At 38.5% G+C, this 22302-nt stretch overlaps 1 protein-coding gene across 1 annotated transcript in view; it reads right to left on the bottom strand.

Annotated features, from left to right (window-relative positions):
• PDGFC (platelet derived growth factor C) overlaps positions 1-22302 on the bottom strand; it is a 213752-nt gene that overhangs the window by 49905 nt on the left and 141545 nt on the right. The window contains exon 3 of the mRNA XM_067551839.1: positions 5356-5536. Coding sequence (XP_067407940.1) covers positions 5356-5536 — 181 coding nt within the window. The remainder of the gene's footprint in view (positions 1-5355; positions 5537-22302) is intronic.

The following is a 22302-nucleotide window of genomic DNA, read 5'->3' as shown; positions in this document are numbered from 1 at the left end:
GGAATGCAGTAAAAAGTGAGACTAAATAGTTCTAAAAAGAAGATCTCTGTACATTTAAACTCCAGTTGTCTCTCCTCAAGACTCTTCTCTTACTTCAATAGTAACCACCCCTGCAAAAGAATTATTTTTAGACTCTAGTCCGGTAGACCTACAAATATTACATCCAGAGCTCAAACATCTGACAAATTACCTTAAAAACCAGGGTGATCTTTCAGAAGCTTCTTGGATTTCCATTTCCATCTCAACTTGTATACAAGAGGGTTAAGTGTATTTCTTGCAAAGAAACTTTGGCATGATCTTCAATGACAAATGACATGATACCATGTGCCAAGAAAGATGGGAGATATAGTCAACCCCAACTTTAACTGGAGCTGCTTTGTTCTCAATGCCCTGAATAATTAATAACTACTTTGGCAATCAGTCATGCATTCCTTAATGGCACCTCAAGTGTCCAATTCACTTGCTCCCCCCAAGTAACAATAGATTTTATTACAGAAAGCTCTCTAAGCCAAACTTATAACTGACATACAGTAATTTAAACTAAACAAGTAACTAGAAAGAATGTTACCCAGACATGCATTGTAATAGTTCATAAGGTTTCTATATGGTTACTATGTAAATTACAGATGTACCTGGGGGGAACTGAGATAGGCTTTCACAATGTACTTCAAGATTACTGGAAATAATTTCTTTGGCAATATTTTTTTCCCTTTTACACACCAAAAAAGCTGAATTGCAAAGCCATCATTGGGCAGCCCTTAGTGCATAATGTACCTCTCCATAAATCAAAGACTCAAAACAATTGGACATAATATGAAAGAATGACTCAAAATGACGGGAGTGTTAAAAATGTGTAGAAAGTTTAAAATCATACCAAGTTAATTTCTATAGTACAGATAATTTCCAACACCTCCATTTCATAAGATTGCAAAATAAACAATTTACAAATATAAATTATATATACTCAAGTGCATGAAGTTTTGAAGAACAAGTATGAAACAGAGGACATGAAGTAAAATTAGGTCTAAAATAAGAGATGGGTCATGACTTGAGGGTCAGCTAGTAAGTACTTGAAAACTGAAGAACTTCACAAGTCTGAATTCTCTACTATGTACAAAAAGTATTTGAAGAAAATTCATTAGATCTGGTCAGGGAATCTTTGGCATCCACACTGGGTAGGGTCTGTATATAGTAAAACTAGGGTAAAAGCTTTCTATAAAATGATGTTGCAACCAGTGACAACTGCTGGAACTCCTTTTGTCTGATTAAGTCTGAGAAATAAAGTCATCAGACTTACCACCATTCTTCAGATATTAAATCATCATGTAAAGTGTTGGTTTGCAATTTAGTATACAAAGTTAAAAAAAAATCTATTATAAATTACAGCAGAATTAAACAAAACCATCCCCCTCATGCTTAAGAGACCTGAAATGTGTCCTGTGCCCCTCACTGTGTGTGGCCTCCAATAACAGAAACAAGCTTGCACTGTTTTATTTCAGTTTTGCTTCATTTCTCCTGAAACAATCTCTCATTGCTAATCTACCAGGCCTGCTCCCACCCCCCAGCAGAATGGGGGGGGAGGGGGGTGTGGATGTTAACTGTTTAGGACCAAATCATAAAAGTAGACCAGTTTTTTTAGCATCCATTTGATTACTTTACATTCATTTAGACGTTTTTTTCCTACACATAGAGGACCATCTTTCATTTTTGGACATGGGGATTTCTACCTCTTTTGAAGTGTAGTAGGATATAGCATTACACAGAGAGGGTGGAAGATTCCTGTGAACTGGGGAGAAGCAGAGGGATAGAAGGAGAAGGAAGCGGAGGTAATGCAAGGGGTTCCAGGCAAGGAAGGAGGTTCTCACGGTTCCTAGCTGATCCCAGGCCTGTTTCAACTACTCTGGGTTCTGCTCCCTTTTCCCAGATTCCATGGTAGCCATTCCAGCCCCTCTGGGTCCCACTCCTATCATGCTCCCCCCCCTTTCCACCAGGGCATGCACAAGTTTATGTGGAGGTAGAGCCCACAGAATATTTCCATTGTAGGAGCGCTACCCCCTCTTATCCCCCAGGATTACAGTTTTTAACATAGCACAATTAGCGACAGTAAATTTTGTGCTGCAGTTTTCAGTATCTGTAACTTAGATTAAGTATGTTCAAGTTCTGATGCTGATCACCTTGTGATTAATGTGAAATATACAATGCCACATTGATGATGGCTGCATGGGCTGCAAACTGAAATATGAAAGAATATACTTTATAGCTTGTTACACAATAAAATTTGTGGTGAAATGGATACACAGCCACACAGTAAATTTTAAATTAAAAAAGGGGTATCTTATATATAGGGCTTCCTTTTTGAGGCGTTTAACAACTCATTTTTTCTGAGTTTATTTTAGCCATTTTTGAGTTGCATGTAGATGTCCAAAAATCAAGACTTTGAGGGGAGGGGGTGTCTCCGCACAATAAGTAGTATAGACTGTAACTTTTGTAAAGTTCCCTAGTGCACACCAGCAGGATCCACATAGACCAATTACTGCACAACACATTAGAGTGTTTTAAAAATCAGAGTCCCCATAGCCCACATTACTGCTCTGTGCAGACAAGCCCTTAGATACAAGTAACCATTTCCACTGTTTTTCCAGTATTTATTAGATAAACACTAATTTCTTTTTAAATCAGGCGTGTTTTATCGGTTAAAACTGAAAATCAGAACCCTTTGTTATATTGTGTATACAGAGGACCTGATTCTGAATTCAAAGCAGTGAAATTCCACTGATGTGAATGGAATTACTCCTGACTATTACCTATGCAAGTGAGATCAGTATCATTGTGTGTATATAGCTAATATGATGTATATTTGTATCATATCATACATTCATACGGTGTGTATAATATATGTTATGTGTATACAAATCTCATATGTATTATATGAATTATTAGCATCACTTGCCCACTAATCCATCTCTCAGAAACATACTCTCACATTCTCTTATCATCTTCAAATAGTTGCCATTGTTTTAACTCAACCTGACAGAGAAAGGTTTCCTCCCTCTCCCTCTGAATGTGAAACTTTACCTCCAAAATTACATCTGCCTAAAGCCCAGAATGGGTAAAAGTCAATCATAATGACAGAGTTTCTATACAGACAGACAGTACAACTTTAGAGTTAGCTATCCCACAATCCTGCAGAGCTAGAAAGAGAAGCTTTATGGTATCAGAAAAGGCATAAAGGATTTAGAAATATGAGGTTTGAATAATCTGCATAATTTAATAGTGTCTTTACCACTCGTGACATGGCCATTTCAAATTCACTTGTTCAGCATTTGTTCTTCAAAAACTTAATTCCCTTGATCCTCTCAATGGGACAAACCTCTTGAACTCAAGACTTTTGGACAGGCTGGATAATAATATAGAGAGTGGAAATGACTGGGGGAAGACGCTATTAGGGCAGAAACAACATTCTAATGATTCTATTACATTCTTGTCTATCAGAAAAATGGCTAATGCTAACCAACTTCCACATAATTTGATGAAGAGTAAGATAACAAAATTCATCTCTCTCAGTTCAAGTCAGTATAATTGGTTCTTACTACAGCATCTGTTTTGTACTGTATGGCGTAAATACAAGGATAAGAGGATTCTGGTATTTAGGAATGTGTTTATTTAAACCATTCCACAAATTTCAGATGGAATTTGGATTACACGCAAATCAAATATGATATTACTTCCCACCTGTTACATATGTCAGGGAGACAACGAAAAAACTTGGCAGCTGCCCACAAAAAACACCTATTTTTGGATTTTATGTTACCATTTTCTAAAACTGAATATATTTGGCCAAATTCTGCCCTCACTTATACATGGTTCACTCCCTTTAACTTAGCTGTGTGAAAAAAGTTTGGGTTCATATGAACATTTGATGATGAGCTAGTTTTAGGATCCATTGTGATTATGTAATAGTTCTATTAATAAGATACCACACCAATGTATTACATATTCAGATAGCAAATGTGTGGTCTTTTCGCAATCACTCCAGTTGAAAAAAACCTTACTTTTCTTATATTTATTAATAATTTGCAATTATTTAGTTCCTTCCATCTAAGTATCCCAAGCTCTTTACAAATATCATTATTTATTTGTAATGCAGTAGCTCTTTGAGGCCACTATCAGGATTTTGCTCCTGTCATTCCCAACCCCAAAATCACACACATTATGGGAAACTTGAAGTGAAAATGGCAATTCAATGAAAATGGCAAAATTCAAGTAAATGAACCAAATGCATTTCTGGTGCAACACCACTCAAGTTAATGTTATGATTCAAGCCAATGGTGTTAGAATATGGATTATATTGACCCAATATGTTTTTTCTTCTTCAATAATGAGTTTACAAATAGTTTTGGCTAACAGAGCATCTTGGGCCAGTAAGGGTAATTAGGAGATAAAACATGCAGAATAAGCTATGAGGAACTGGATAAAAATACAACCCTCAGTTTTTAAATACAGAGGAGATATTCTGGACCAAATTCATTCCTAGTGCAACTCCACTGATGAATCTGACCCTTTATCAATATTTTCTCATCCTTGGAAACTTATAAACATAATTTTGGCCCCCAGAGGTAACTAAGGCAACAACAATACGCTGAAGAAGCAAACTGATATACATTAGGGAAAGAAATTTCAAACAGTTGCGCTTGTAACTCCCAGGTACTCAACACATATCAGGACCAGGCCCAAAGTGTGTTCCCCAAGAAAAATGTAATGAAAATCAAGATGTGATTTATTGAGTGTTTTGCTTCTACAATAAAACAATTAGGAAGAATACATTTATTTCTGTATTTTAGCTATTTATAACCATTTGTACCACACAGATGGTTGGCTGTGTCCTTCTAATGGCAAGTCACTACTAACAAATACATTTATTATTTCAATTCTTCCCCTGAGAGAATTCTGGCTTCTCTGTGTAATTTCCAAATGAGCTTTGAAATGTCAGTTTTCCAGCAGACAAGCAACTGATTCTTTATGCTGGCTGAATTCTTCCCAAAGCTAGAAAAAAATGTCTTTTGTACTGTACTGTATTAGTAATGCAAGAGTTTTACCAAAGTTTCTATATGAACAGTTGAGCCCACAAACTTTCTAATCCAAAGCCATCCATGCTAACCACAAGAACATTTGGTTAGTTATAATACAGAAAAAATATGTATGGACCTGGAAGACAGACTTAAGAATAATGATGATAACAACAAAAGATAAACAATCAGTAACTAACTCTAAACTATCCAATCACTCTCCTGAGAAGTATTATTGTTAAAATTTTGTTTTCCTGATACTACTTGGTCCTGAAAGGATGTTACTTACTGGCACAAGAAGAGTATAATGGATGCAGAATCCAGGTTCAGAAGGAAAATATTGATCAGATACAAATCTTATCCTGATCTGGTTTCCTTTGGAGATTTGTTTGCTTGGCACTGTACTGGAACCACACCAGCGCCCTAAAATAGTGCCATCACTGGGCTCTTCAACTTCTACAAAGTCGTACCTGAAAGGAAAAGAAAAATCAAACATTTATTGACTGATACATTTCCTACAGAAGCTTCATGTTTTACTTAATATAATCACATTTCATTTTAAAAAACAACAAATGTCTTTTTTCATGCTGAAAGTATGTCATTGAAACCAGTAATTTTAATCCTAGATTCTTCATCCAAGTTGCTACTGGCTTAAACACATAATAAAATCATTCAGTGGAGTTAAAAAAAAAAAAAAAAAAAGAAAAAAAGCTAGAACAAGACAACTAGCATTTTGAACAAAACCTCTCAGTAACAAATGCTTGTTCTTCACATTGAAAACAAGTACAGTATATGGCATAGGGAGGAAGAAAATAAGCATAAAGGAAAGAATAAATAACGTGTGATTTTGAATTGTTTTTAAGTGTGATACAGTAATTGGTACGTGCTATATTAATAGTAGTATTTTACTGATGACCAGTCAAAGTTCAATGGCTTCTTTTGCAGCTAACAACTTGTCCTCCTCGGTTCTGACAGGAAAGAAGGCTTGGAAAGGCTTGAGGTGGCATTAAGTTCTCGGTCCAGCAAAGCTATTAAACACATTCTTAATTTTAAGCACATGGGTAGTTCCACTGAGAGCTTTGCTGGATAGGGCCTAAGTACATAACCTAAGTATACAACCTGATTGCCTTTTATGAAGAGGTGACTAGCTCTGTGGATGTGGGGAAAGCGGTGGACGTTGACTTTAGCAAAGCTTTTCATATAGTCTCCCACAGTATTCTTATCAGCAAGTTAAGGAATGGTTTGTATGAATGGACTATAAAATGGATAGAGACCTAGTTAGATCATCAGGCTCAACGGGTAATGATCAACGGCTCCATGTCTAGTTGGTAGCTGGTAACAAGCGGAGCGCTCCAGGGGTCGGTCCTGGGGCCGGTATCGTTCAACATCTTCATTAATGATCTGGAGGATGGGGTAGATTGCACCCTCAGCAAGTTTGCAAATGACACTAAGCTAGGGGGAGTGGTAGATACCCTGGAAGAAAGGGATAGAATACAGAGTGACCTAGACAAGTTGGAGGATTGGGCCAAAAGAAACCTGGTGAGGTTCAACAAGGACAAGTGCAGAATCCTGCACTTAGGACGGAAGAATCCCATGCACAATTATAGACTGGGAATCGACGAGCTATGCAGCAGTTCTGCAGAAAGGACCTGGGGGTTACAGTAGATAAGAAGCTGGATATGAGTTAGCAGTGTGCCCTGGTTGCCAAGAAGGCTAATAGCATATTAGGCTGCATTAGTAAGAGCATTGCCAGCAGATCGAGGGAAGAGATTATTCCCCTCTATTCAGCATTGGTGAGGCCACATTTGGAGTATTGTATCCAGTTTTGGGCCCCCCACTACAAAAAGGATGTGGACAAGTTGGGAGAGTCCAACGAAGGGCAAAAAAATGATTAGGGAGGCTGGAGCACAAGACTTATGAGGAGAGACTGAGGGAACAAGCCTTGTTTAGTCTGCAAAAGAGAAGAATGAGGGGGATTTGATAGCAGCCTTTAAACTACCTGAAAGGGGGTTCCAGGGAGGATGGAGCTAGGCTGTTCTCAATGGTAGTAGATGACAGAACAAGGAGCAATGGTCTCAAGTTGCAGTGGGGGAGGTCTAGGTTGGATATTAGGAAAAAGTTTTTCACTAGGAGGGTGGTGAAGCACTGGAATGGGTTACCTAGGGAGGTGGTGGAATCTCCATCTTTAGAGGTTTTTAAGCTGCGGCTTGACAAAGCCCTGGCTGGGATGATTTAGCTGAGGTTAGTCCTGCTTTGAGCAGGGAGTGGTTGGACTAGATGACCTCCTGAGGTCCCTTCCAGCTCTAAGATTCTATGATTCTATATTGTACCAAAATTATCCCAACATTTTGGGCAACTGTCTCACGACGAATGGTCTGAAGGTTGAGTTTTGAAGAAGTAACAGAAATGTTTGGTAAGGTATATCTGATCCCAGTGTTCTGTTATTCTTACCCACTCCACTCATCAGCTGCCAAAGAGCCATTAAGAGTAACCCTCTGAGCAGACTACTTTCTACTTCCACCCATCAAATAAAGAGGCACAGACATTAGCAGTGAGAGGTGGGCAAGGAGCATAGGGCTGATCCAGTGCTGCAACTCCCAGGAGGTGCAGCACAGAAGGAACAGCCAAAGAGGACAAAGCCACCTTTGTGCCACCCAGATCTTTGGCCAGCAGAAAGCCAAAGTGGACTCTAATGTAGGTTAGAGAATGCCTGACATTTGTTTTCACTGCTCTATCACTTTCTGGCTGCCACAAGGTGTACTCTTCCATTACTCTACCCTTCTTGCAATCTTCATTTTTGAGTCCCACTGCATCAGTGAATACCTCTAGTTTCTAGCTTCTCAGACCTTCCCCAAGCAGTCATGATAGGGAATTAATTATGTTTACAGGATTCTGAACAAGAGGGAAAATGAGGCAGTTCTGGTCAATTTTCCCTCTGCTGCAGCTTGTGAATTTTTGTGCAACAACAGAGGCACTAGAGTTGTTCATCTGGTGATTTAGGAAGGCAGCATTGCTATTTAAGCTTAAGGGTGTCTTTGGAAGGTTATATTCATAACCATTAGGGATATAAAACAAGATGATAATTTAGATTCTGAAAACAGTAATGGCAAATGCCTGGGGAAGTTTTCTCCTCTTTCTCACACATTCTCATACACATATACACACACATGCATGCACAAAATACATTTTCCGAAGCCACCTGAATAGGTAAATCATAAATACAATTCAATCCTTTTCTTGGAAACAAACAGTACTACCTTCAACTGTAACTAATACTCTGATTTTAAAAAAAGACGACAAACACACACAGTCTTCCAACTAAGCCAGGCATTGTTTAATGTGAAAATCATTACTTCATAAAAATTTTCCATTAAAGTTTTCTGTATTTTTTTCAGTAAGCTTAATCTTTATAATGATTCCCCAGTCCTTTAGCTAGAGAGCAGGTAATAAATTCTTATGTTGCATGTCTGTGCAAGTCTGGCTCATACATTTATTATCTCTGTTTAAAAGACCAGTATCTTTTCCACTTAATTAAAAATGAATACAATGAACATGCTCATTAAAATGCGTTCAGACGATATTAACACTATGTACTTAAGTTTTAAATCTTAGTTGAAATCCTGATATATTACTAATTGCTTTATCACCATTGTGTTTGATTATTTTCCAAATCAGCATCATACCCTTACATAAGTTGTTTCTTACATTAATCCATCAATATTTTTCTCTTATGATCATGTGTTAGTATGAACACAATGTGTACGTAATGGTACTATAGCCTCAGGGATTTGAGAACATTTTGGTTTGTCTTTTAAGCTCAGTGTGTAAGAAGTTTTAAAGAGAGTCTTTTTGTGGTTAATAGCCTCAGCTAGAAAACAAAAGAAAGAACCCATCTCTTCCTTCTATTTCACGGAATGTAAATAAAAAAATCTATGTTAAGTGTTATATTTATTGACTTCGGACTCAAAAGGAGTGGATGTCAGGCATACTACAGTCACCAGTATCTCTATGTAATTTATGCACTACTTTCTATTGCACCGTCCAGACGCCTGGCACCCTAGGGGTAAAAAGCACAATTCAAATTCTATAACATTTAAACCTAGAGCTTTTTCAAAATGAAAACTAATAACTCAGCTAGATGGGAGACTAAGTAAAGATTCTGTCTAGCATATAAAGCCAGGAGCGAGAATAGGCCCAGATAAGAAGGTTCATCTTTGGCTCACTTTTATATTCAGTTCTTGTCTTTCCAATCTTTGTACATGTAATTTGCAAACAAGCTTCTGTTGCAACCAGTGTACTTTTAATTCAGCATATTTGTCACTAATGATAACTTGATTGAGCCTGACTTTGAAATACTTGTAAAGTGGTTTGATATAAAAAGAACAGATCACGTACAAGTGAAAACCAACAAAAACAAATCAGTATCACTCTGATAAGTAGTCCCGAGATGATCATTCTGGAGACAGTGTAATGTAATCCTTTGCACAAACTAATATTTTATTGCAGTGTGCACAATTGCCCAAATCACTATTTAAAGGATTTACTAAACCTATTTTATGAGCCAATTAAACAACTTTCTCACAGCAACATGATACAGTACATACTGCACTAAGTGGTTTATAATGATTACTCCCTTTCTCTAACGTCTCCTTGGGGACCTATAGAGGATTTATGTTCAACAAACAAATCTGGTGGTGTATGCAAAATTTCTGCTCTCATATGGGAAGCTACAAGCTGTAAAGATTCTATTCTTGCTGTCGTGCACAGCAGTAGGCAGTTTTTTGTACAGAATAGGTATTACACCATTAAAAAGGGGGAATCTTTACACACAGTCTATCTACTACAGCAGAAAAACAGCACATGTCCCGGATATACTGAAATTCTGTCAATTAACTCTATCCCTGTCAGTTATCTAAACTTACTGTTTGGTCAGAGCCTGCCAAATGGATCAAATGTGCATCTCAAAATTTCTAGCATTGCACGTGTTGACTGGAGCCTGAACTTGCTGTGAAAGATAACAAAACAAATAAAATGGCTAAGAGTCTTCAGTTTTTATAGGCTCACACTGCACATAGATGGAGTGCAAAACTGAACTTTCATGTGACCAGGCTGAACAGTAGCAGTGGCAAATCCACAGCTATATGAAACTAGACTTTCTTATATAGAGATTTATCAGTCAAAACCGAGAACATGAAGGCACTGACAACAGACACATCTTTTCATACTTTCTAATCGAGTCACAAAGATGATTTATACACTAAATAATTGTTTATCTTTAAATAAAATGCCTTTCCAATTTTTTTTCTGCTATATAAAAACTATCTTGAGGCTGCACTATAATTAATCATAGCACTAATATAGCGCTTTACATTTTCAGTCTACTATACAAACACTAGTCATATTTTGGACTACAGGGCCATCTATTCAGGAAGCAAGGTGACCTTTTTAGTCATGATCAGCCCATTTTTCTTTCCTCTATTTCTGTGGTGGCTTGCGTATTCCACTTATTTTTGGTACATGTACCTGGGACTGTGGACTGAATTAGCAAATTATTTGTGCAAAGGACAATTTATTTATAAGGGGCAAGTAAGCAATGAAAATTGTTCTCTCTAAATTTCAAGGGCTTTCTAGCCAGGAAATGCATTTTTTCTAAGCAATGTATTTTCCCCTCCTCTCCATATTTTTCTGTGGTTTGCACTGTCATTTGCTAAATATATGATGACATGCTGTTTACCTTGGCATGCAGCTTCAAGACCTTTGTGCGTCTTCCCCCTGCCTCTAGGAATTTCAAAAAATAAATCAATGAATGTAGAAACAGAAGCCCATACTTAGTATAATTCACCATATCAGAAAACTTGGATCTTTCTGTTCTTCTGTGTGTGTATGTATGTTTTATAAATGAACATTTACTTAATAAAAATGCTTTTTGCTTTGGTGAATTGTAATATTACTCCCTCCATCCATTGTTAGTTAGAATACAGAATTGTTATTTTATGGAGGAATAGGAAATTAGTAAGAACCTTCCACTTTTATAGTTATTTTCTTTAACTTTGTGGCATTGCATTTGCTCTACCTCTCTTTACAGAAGATGTTAGGGACTAGAGCTGGTTGGAAATTTTCTGACAGAATATTTTGACTTTGGAAAATGCTGATTCATCAACATTGATAGTTCTGTGGGAGTGTGAATATTTCTGCAAATGCTGACAGAAATCAGTTAGGTTTCTGATGGAGCCTTGATTGCCAGGAAATATTTTAAAAAGGTGAAAAGGAAGGGTCATTTTGACTTTTGCTAAACAAAATTTTGGAATTCCCATTCCACAGGAAATTTCATCTTGTTTTTAAATTTCATTGATTTGTTCCATTTGAGAACTAAATTTGCTTTTTAATTTCAGAATTTTCCATGGGATGGGAAACTCAGTTTCTGGCCTGTTTTACTTGGAACAGTGGGTTGGATTAATTGACTACATAAGGGGATTGATAGCAGCTAGCAGATTACATTCACTCTAAATTACTGATGTTGAATGTTCCTGGTGGCATTCATCTTTTCATTTTTGGCCAAGCAAAGTGAGATTCTACCCTCAACTTAACAGCATTTCTGTTTGTCTGCCTGTTTTATTTTCATTTTTCAATATAACTATTTTAAACACCAAGTTGATCAATTCCAAACTTACAGAAAATGGTCTAGGCACCAGTGACCACACAGATCGCCTGGCATGGGGAAAGGGGACATGGGAAACATATAGAGCTCCTGGAATGTAGCAAAGGCTGAATGGGGGGGCTCTGAGAGCCCTGACATGGTGGAGGGAAGGGGAGGAAGAGGAAGGAGGACATTGGGGAAGTGATTACTGTTCTGCACCTTATAGTACATGTACTACCAATCCAGTATCTTTCCCTGGGACTAAAACATGTTAGCCCGTAAGACAGATGCACTGTGTGTCTTGTATCTTTATACAGGAAATAAAAAAGAAAAGAACTGAATACCAAAATGCTACAGTAATATAAATGTAAATAATGTTACCATGAGTACATGTGCACGGAGTTCAAACCTGGGAGTGGGAGAATGGAGGGTGAATTTCCTACATTGGTAGATATCATCCCCTTCTTCAACTATTGCCAAACCACCCCACTCAAGGTAGACTTTTATCCCTAGATCTTAAAAACTTCATAACAGCCATTTAATGCTTCTGCCCTTGCAATGGACTTGATAACATTGCATTTATTTTATTTTATTTATTTATTCATTCATTTCAAGAGGAGGCTATTCCCCTGACAAATTTCCTTGTAGGCTGGATAAAAAGATATCATCCAGGCCACTTAGCAGCTGCCAAAACAAAACAAAAACAAAAAAACCCACCACTCCCCTAACACTCCAGAAAAAATCCTTGGCAGAGTCTGAACCCTTGTATCAGCACCAACAAAGATTGAGTGCCTGTATGGCAAAAGAATGGCTGGAGCCATTTTGATTACAATTAATAGAAATGTGTGACTGCCTGCTGAGAATTTCAAGGAAACGGAGGAATGCTGCTCTAAAGATCAACACAATTTAAAATGATTTTAAGAGCTCACCTTCCGGCTAGTCTCCTTCTGTGAAAAGGCAGTTGGACTTATAGCTGCTAAAGAGAGCAGCCTGTGTACTCCCCCGAGCCCTCCTCCCCTCTACATGGACTTGGCTGGGCATTGCACTAAGTCAGAGGGAACTCTTGAGGACAGACCACTCCAGGATTACCCGGCAGTTGGAAAGGAGACAAGCTGTGCTTATCAAATTACAATTTTGACTATGGTTGCTACTTTTAAATAAAAATGTAATAATGACTCCTCTCCATCAGTGATTTGAGCTACAACAAATTTCCAGACTAGTATCTCTATATCGCACAGTATATAATTCCTGTGCTCTAATAGCTAGCAACAAGATGCAGCCTAATCAGATCTGATTATTTAAAAAAAAAAAAAAAAAAAAAAAAAAAAAAAAAAAGATGAGTACAAAGTCTTTCATACTTGGAAAATGCTGTTATTTCCAGTAGTAAATATTACTTCCTGCCTATATATAGCAGATGAATATGGTACTGAAAAACAATATACCGCCATGTCTGTATTTACCAGGAAGTAGTGATACTCTCATGGCATAATCTTGAGACCAAAGACAAGTCTTGCTGCTGTTCAACAAATATGCATGGGAGGTATGCCTCAGATGCATGTCTCATAGGTATATCTGATAGAAGTCAACAATAACATACTGTAGATTCTGTACTGATCTCATTTTAATTTTTTTCAGTTTAGAGAGTGCAACGTTGGAGGTCGGAAATTGGCTTGTTGAAATATAGACCCGTTTACAGATCTGTCAAATGTTTGCCTGGTATAATCTATCAATTGTAATGTTTCCTCAGACTAATACATTGTGGAACCCAGTATTCCAACATACTCAGACTCATATTCTAAGGTCAGAAAGGACCAATATGATCATCTAGTCTGACGTCCTGCACGACACAGGCCACATAACCTCACCCACCCACTCCTGTAATAAACCTCTAACCTATGACTGAGTTATTAAAGTCCTCAAATCATGGTTTTAAGATTTTAAGGTACAGAGAATCCACCAGTGAGTCGTGCCCCATGCTACAGAGGAAGGTGAAAAACCCCAGAGACTTTGCCAATCTGCCCTGGGAAAATTCCTTCTGGACCCCAAATATGGCAATCAGTTAAATCCTGAGCATGTGGGCAAGACTCACCAGCCAGACACCCAAGAAAGAATTTTCTGTAATAACTCACAATCTACCCCATCTAACACCCCTTCACAGGCCATTGGCATATATAACACCAGTAGTCAAAGATCAGTCAATTGTCAAACCAGGCTGTCCAATTATACCATCCCGTCCATAAATGTATCAAGCTCAGTTTTGAAGCCAGCTAGGTTTTTTGCCCCCTCTGCTCTCCTTGGAGGCTATTCCAGAACTTCACTCCTCTGATGGTTAGAAACCTGCATCTAATTTCAAGACTAAACTTCCTGATGGCCAGTTTATATCCCTTAGTTCTTGTGTCCACACTGGCATTGAACTTAAATAATTCCTCTCCCTCCCTGGTATTTATCCCTCGGATGTATTTATAGAGATCTCTCTCTATATATATAAAAATATCTCTCTCCTGAACCTTCTGTTGGTCAGGATAAATAAGCCAAGCTCTTTGAGTCTCCTCTCATAAGGCAGGTTTTCCTAGTAGCCCTTCTCTGCACCTGTTCCAGTTTGAATTCATCTTTCCTAAACATGGGGGACCAGAACTGCACACAGGTATTCCAGATGAGGTCTCACCAGCGCCTTGTATACTGGTACTAATGCCTCCCTATCTCTACTGGAAATACCACGACTTGTTCTGTATTGCCATATGATTATCTAAGAAGACAGCCTTTATAAAGAATGACCTAGCCTTTCATATGAACAGAAGAACTAGGGGTGCAAGCTTCCTCTCATTTACACTACTGATTTCATCATGGATTTACATTGGTATAAGTGAGAGGAGAATCAGGCCCCCAGGGCTAAAAACAAAAATCCACTTTTCAAGTAATTTAACTGGCAATGTAATAACAAGGAACAGGCACCTTAGGTGCACATTCATTTGCCAATCTCCCTCTGGTCTTCCAGACCATATTTCATTTTTTCTGAATCTGCCTTAGCCAAGGCATCACCTGAGGCTGGAGCCCCTACATCTTGCACATTGTACATTGCTCTACATCTTGTACATCTCATTGCTTAAAACTTTGGCTTTAATCTAATATTCAAAGACCGTTATCTTCATCTAACAGCTCTTAGTGCAGCAGCAGCATATTTCAGTGTTGGCTGAGGGTGAAAATGAAATAAAAACAGCTATGTGGAATAAACCATCACTACCAGTATCTTAAGTATTTGCAAGGCAAGTACCTAAGCACATCCTTCATTTTAAGCATATGAGTAGCACCACTCAAGTCAGAACCTTAGTGATTCAGTCCAAGTGAACTGGTAGTATCAATACTAGCTGTACTGGTAGAGCCCTGGCAGGTTGCGTGCTTAAATAATTCCCTATTTAGGCATTGATCCTGAGCTACTCACATGCATAAAGCACGCACGTAAGTGTTTGCAGGATCAGGACCTTGGTCATTCCAAAGTTCAGCTCTAGGTAGCCTTTTGGATAAATGTGTACCCACCTATAAATGTTTTCTGTAACTAATCCATTATTAAAATGACAAGAAGCACTCTTAGGAAATACAGCAATACAACACCACTGTTTACAGACAAAACTCAGCGGCAAAAGACTAAAAGACTGCCATTCAAGATGCTCTCTTAAAATTTATATTATTGTTAAGTACAGAAAAAAAAATCCATCCTAGTACCTTGTTTTATTTTGTGCGGAGTTCTCTTTCCACCAACCATACATTCCTGGGGTTATGGGAGCAGCCAGAGACAGAGAGGAGCAAAGAGAACACAAATGTTATCACTTGCCCAAAATTTAGGCTCGAGCAGATTTGCTTGACCAAAGCCCCTTCCTATGGGGTTTACCAAGTGACAAAACCCTATAGTGCACCCACACAGTTCTGTACATAGGGAAAGATATGTGCTTCTAACCCCTGCCAGAGATCAGCTTACATTTGAAGCATGTAAGGCCTTTACTCTCATTTCAGTTTGCATAGCTACAAGTTAGAATTCATAAAATTATCCAAGTCTATTTTAAGCCCACCCACAGTATATGAACCAGTGACCTGCATTAAACAGTATTTCCTATTATTTGTTGTAATTTTATTGCCTCTTTGTTTCATGTTATGGGTCAAGAAGATGAACCGATGGATTTTTCTTTTGCCCTACAGAACTGTTTTTTCCTTCCCAGGCTAAATAATCCTACTTTTTGCACATTCTCATTACACATACATCCTGCCAGACATCCCTCGGCTGCTCCCCACTACCAAAGGGTTGCTCTATGCTTCCATGATTCTCCCATAGCTGGCTATGTCGGGTTTCAGGATGCTTTGTACCAGTGGAGCAGCATAAAGCAGCCACAGTGCAGGATAGGATGGGGCCAATTATTTTAAACCGAATATTATACATATTACTCTTGATTTATTTCACTTGAAGTTAGCAGTAGTCAGCAGTAATGTCATCCCACTATATAGCAAGATCCATGTGATTTGCTTGAAGGCGTTGAATATTTAGGTAAAAAGTATGAGACAAAAGGAGAGAGAAAAAAAGGAAAAAGCTGGACAAAAGGTGAGGAAACACAACTGTCTGTCTAGGATTAGGACAGTTGGTATGTCTGCTATTTCTACTGATTAAACAGGAGGAAACCTGACAGTGAGCCTGCTGACTGTACTATACTGAGACTTTCAGTAACTGAAAAACATCAGGGTGGGAATGCATGCTATGTATAATTTACAGCATTTAGAGACTATACATAGTAAGTTTAGATTATGCTGCTGGCCTTGTCTTTGTAGCTTGCATTTAACTCCTGACATCATGGTTTAAGAAACCACACACAAGCACATATCTGGACTCTTGGAATCAAAGCTGCTAAACTGTCTACACCACTGAACACAGAAGGCCACGGCTGTAGCATCTGGTTTTTATGCCTTTTAGTGTATTCCTTTACTTGTATCTTTTAATAAGTAACCAGAGGAAAAAACTCCATCAACATTAATTGTTCCCAGAGTATATGAGACAGAAACAAGATCTAACAGTGCAGCACTCATTTTCAAAAAAATAACTTCAGTCTACACCATTAAAAACAGACCCAAACAACAGTGACATGAAACAATCTTAGAAGCAGTAAATTAGGATTAGGTCCATTTACCAAAATATTTTGATACTGTTGATCTAGTTTACTTTATTTGAACAGCCTGCCTGAGACAGAGTACCACTGAGGAATTTTAAAGCGTATGAAATGTTTTCTAAATCAATGCATGCAGTTTCTCTAGTGTGAGGAAAGAGTAGAAGTTAAATCAGCTGTCTCCTGTATGGCCCACCCCCTGCTAAACTAGGAACAAAACTAATATTGGCAGTGAAAAGAGATATTCCAATACTTTCCAAACAACAGATCCAATTACAGGCAGTAGCTTTCAAGCAAAATACAGGTAGTGAAGGTTACAGTCAAATTCATAGTTATAAACTCAGCTTCTGTAGAATAGGGTTATTGCTTCTGAGCTTGAAATACTTTATCATCTCAGTAACCTTTGTTGTAACTACAGAATATTTTGAGTTTTCTAATTTTGTCTCCTAGTGTATTGTTTGTGACTTTGTTTGCTTTGTCAACTCTGCATAAAAAGTTCTATATAAATGTGATAGTTATTCAGCAAATTTTAACAAGTGATAGACAAACCAAAACGAATTTGGACATTCAATATTTTGATTAAGTTTCCAAAAACAATTTTTTTTTAAGTTTATACTGCAGAATCCATAGTCTACATTCATGATTACCTCTTCACTCCATGTCTCTCTTTAACTTTGCTGATATTATTACCAATTCCACTGCAGGCTTTCAGCATGTCTAGCAGTTTGTAATAGGCCAGGTTTCTTCTATGAAACTGGAGTGCTCTGGGACTTCCCTGGGCCACAGAGTCTTCAGGAGACAGTGCATTGAATCCGAAGACAGCAGCAGCTGATCCAACAGAGACTGTCAAACCCAGTGAATCCCCACTATGGATGATTCTATGAAATATTATCCTGTATGCCAGGAGGGGACTTATCTGAGATCATGGAGAGCTTGGGATACGTATACAAACCTTTCAAAACAAAAAGTCAAGATATAAACTGTTTTTTCCTTTTTTCAAAACCCAACTGACTCATCAGTAATTTCAGCTAAAAACTAGCATCTTCAGAGAATGAATTACAGCAGTTCACCCAGTCTGAATTTATGCACAAACAGAGCATGTCATTTTTGTGATGTCACAAAGTTTGCCAGTGTTCATTAACAACAACAAACCAGACTGAATGAGACAACCAGGCCTTTTCTCTGTTCATTAGGTCACAATATCACAATTGTTAAAGTCACTTAAAAAAACTGAAGTCTTGTATTATTAGTTAATTATTGCCTTTTCTAGGATTTTTTTATGTGAATCAGGATGCTCCAGGTGCTCCAAGATCTCACAACCATGGATCAGTTTAATTTCTTGATTAAATTTCACCCAGTGTCTATCACTTGTTAAAATTTGCTGAATAACTATCACATTTATATAGAACTTTTTATGCAGAGTTGACAAAGCAAACAAAGTCACAAACTATACACTAGGAGACAAATCTCTCCCAGGTAGTTGCCACTGTTCAGCTATTTTACACCAAATTGGTTGGGCAACTCTGCCAAGCATGAGAGCTAGATACTGAAAGAGTTACTGAATCAGGTCATCTACACAAATATTTAAGGTGCTGCCTACAGCCTGCTCCCAAATAGCTGCCTGCTCATAAACATTGGAAATATACATTACAGCAGCTATCAGTTTTAAATCACCTATCTCAGTCCTACAAATTCTCCCCCATTAACAAGTACATTACATTACTGTATAAAGTTCATTCTCTCTAAGACAGACACCAACATGCTGGATTCATTCTATTCCTTCAAATGGTCTGGATCTCTTTTCCATACCAAATAAACAGAAACAAAAAACTGTTAATGTAATAAAAAAATCATCCCAATAAAAAGCCTTACAGAGCACATAAAGGGGCTAAGAGTGAAAAATAAATACAAGCAGTAAATGGATACCATACCATAGAACTGCTGTGGATTTTATAGCTGGTGAAGCAAGACGCATTTAAATTTTATAGATTACTTAGGTACCATGTATACAGAGTCACCATTGTATGTGATGCAGGATCTCCCAGCTTTCTCAAAGCCAAGCCAAAATCAGTGCCTGGATAAAGAGTGTTGGGCTAAAGCTGACCCAGGTAATACTGAAGGGATACTTGGAGAAGAAGGAAGAACTAAGAGTATCTGGTCTCCTCTATAACATCCTCTACTATAGAGGGTGCCTGCCTTTAGATTCTTATCAGTTTGTAGCCTTGGATTCTTTCGAGCTCTTAACTGCTTTTGAATGCCCAAATAGCCATGGCAGGAAAAAAAATAGTACTTCCATCTGTGAATGAGCACAAGATCATACCCCCTCCCTTCAGATAGAGCCCTCGCCATATAATCCAAATCTTCAAGCTGGTTTGTCACAACCCATTATACAGGTATCCAGGAATGAAACTATACACCCAAAAAGAGCACCAAATGGCACAAAATGTAGCAGCCCAGCTCCTTAGCAACTCGGATTGCTGCAAACACTCTCTGCATAAGCTCCCCTTTAACTACAGAGTCCAATTCAAGGTTTTTGTCCTGATAGTCAAAGCCTTCCATGGGATTGGCCCTAGTTACCCAAGAGTTCACTTCATGCACAGTGATCACAATCTCCTAAGACAGCTGCATCTCACAAGAACAATGCAACTGTCAACCAACAAGGACAGGCCCATAAGTGTACAGAAAAAGAACTATCAGAGGCGCCACGCCTAGACTATGGAACCCAGTGCCACATATATTAACTCTTTCAGAACTAAATGTACATCTTATTTCTTCATCTTAACTTGACATTACTATGTTCTTGAGTGGGCAATAACCCTCAGCTGGGGCCACTCCCTTCCGACAGGTCAGTACCATCCACCTGCGGCTCAAGAGGGGAGCAAGTGAGCTCTGGCTCAGCACTCCTGAACAGCAGTGGCTCCTTCCCACATGGGACAAGAACCTAATCAATCCCAGCCTGTAAGATCCTGGTTAAACAGCAGAGACAACCCACCCCACTCCACATGAAGCTACCTGGACTGGGGACACTGCTCACTCTTGCCCAGGGGGCAGCGGCCTCCACACCTCAGCCCCTACACTCCTGGCCAGGCCCCAAGCCCAGATCCCCTGGCCCAGCCCCACTCTTCAGCCCCTAACACTAGCAGTCCCCCACACTCCACACCCCATCCTAGCACCCTCTCCCAGGCAGCCCTGCCAGCCTCATGACCTGCCACCACTAATCGCTCACCCTAGAAAGCTGCCTAGTCTGCCTATACCTAGAGTGGCCTCTGAATCAAGCTAGTTTTTTGACAGGCTGTGAAGGAAGAAGTTAAAAGATTGTTATTTCCATTTTTAAATATTTTGGAGATGCTCTGATACTATAGTGATGAGGGCTATATAAATATCTAGACTGATTAATAATCATCATCTGTTTTAGTGGTAGCACCTAAGAGTCTCGGTCAAGGACCAATAACCCTGTCTGAATGGAAAGGGCATAGGTCTGATATAACCAAATTGTTCCACATAGTACACCCAGTTCCTATGGCTGTTCTAATCCCTCTGTTACAGGGAAACCTCTCTTGGGAGCATTACATATCCAAATGTTTAGTCTATTTATTCTGTTTATCATAACTTATCACTGTATAATACTTATGTCACGGAGTGCAACAGCTGAGCAAATAATTTTCCATTACACAACTACAGACTACAAAGAGAATGCCACATTTCAGCCGTGTGCTTCTTTTTCATACTTTTGTGTCACTGTTCAAAGATAAGCAACAGCTACAGAAACACTAGCCTCAGATTAATTAAAGAAATGAATGAGTACTCAGAAGGCACGTGTTCCAGAATACTTCACCAAACTGTTTGATATCTGCCTATGTTATCTGGCCATCAGAGACTTCTGTATTGATCCATCTGGACAGCAGGTTTCAGCTCGTTTCCTGTGACTTACACTGGGTCCATATCTTTAATTATCCTGCAGGGGAGGAGACTCTTCTCTACCAACCCAACAGCAACAGGCCCCAGAAGCTCTATAAGTCTCACCATTAGGTCATTGCTGAATTCAAACCTAAGATGAATCACAGAATATGCTAAATCTGAGGTAAAGATCAAGCAAGGACCCTGTGAACCTGCTGTTAAAAGGTACCAGGACATGCACTGGGATGAAGAAAAGGTAAAAGAGGCAGTTGAAGTAGGACTGTAGGGTTAAGTGAAAGCCAGAGAGGCTGCATGGACGGTAACAAATATGGTTGGAGAGACTGCGTTAAGACATGATGGAAGGGCAGTAACTAGAGTTGGAGGAGCTAAGAATTTATTAGCAGGCAGACCTCATTCATATCTGTAAGCAACATTTGATAACAACATTGATTATTGCGTGCAGTTCTGGTCACGCCAATGCACAACAGATATATTAGAATTGGAAAAAGTGCAGAGAAAAGCAATACAAATGATTAAGGGTATGGAATAGCTTCCATATGGGGAGAGATTTAGGGACTGTTCAGCTTGGAAAAGAGGGATATCATAGAGATCTATAAAATCACGAATGTTGTGGAAAAAGTGAATAAAGCAGCATTATCTACTCCTTCGCATAACGTAAGAACCAGAGGTTACCCAATTAAATTAATAAGCAGCTGGTTTAAAACAAACAAAAGGAAGTACTTCTTTATACAACACAGTTAACCTGTGGAACTCATTGCCACACAACGTTGTGAACGCCGAAACTACAAGGGGGTTTAAGAAAGAATTAGATAAGTTAATGGAGGATAGGTCCATCAATGGCTATTATGGCCAAGATGGTCAGGGATGCAACCCCATGCTCTGGCTGTTCCTATCCTCTGACTGCTAGAAGCTAGGAGTGGACAGAGATATATCACTCAAAAATTGCCTGTTATGTTCATTCCTTCTGAAACACCTGATATTGGCCACTGTCAGAATATAGGATACTGGGCTAGATGGACCATTGGTCTGACTCTGTAAGGCCATTCTTATGTAACATGATTTGTTTTAAGAAAGTGCTAAATCATTTGCATTTGTTTTTTTAAAAATGACATCTGCATATGTTTTCAGCAAAAAATATCTGGCAAATATTTTGTCAGCTTTTAAATTTTCAAAGGAAAATATTATTTTATAATCTTTCCATTATGCAGAAGAGAACATCAAAGAATGTATTGCTGATGTCAGTCATCCACTGGCCCAACGTGCTCACCTTAGTTTTACTACAAGTTTTTATGCATTTGGTTTTATACCTCAAAAGGACCACAGGAAGTTTCCTCAAAGGGGCCATAATCGCAGAACTAAGGCTGAAATAGTTACTTAACTTTGATAAATACATAACTTCAGAATATTATTCAAAGAGATTTGATCCACTGTTAATATTTTCGCATTGGAATTGCCTTCAAGTTAACTAATTATCTTCAGGTAAAAGGTTCTCTATGTTGCACATGTAAACTAGACCTGCTCTGTGTAATTTTTTAAA

This window comes from Emydura macquarii, unplaced genomic scaffold (assembly GCF_026122565.2).
Source record: "Emydura macquarii macquarii isolate MOO-44397 ecotype Brisbane River unplaced genomic scaffold, CSIRO-AGI_Emac_v2 contig_1363, whole genome shotgun sequence".
NCBI classification, from domain to species: Eukaryota; Metazoa; Chordata; order Testudines; family Chelidae; genus Emydura; species Emydura macquarii.
This window is presented reverse-complemented; position numbering and strand designations above follow the sequence as displayed.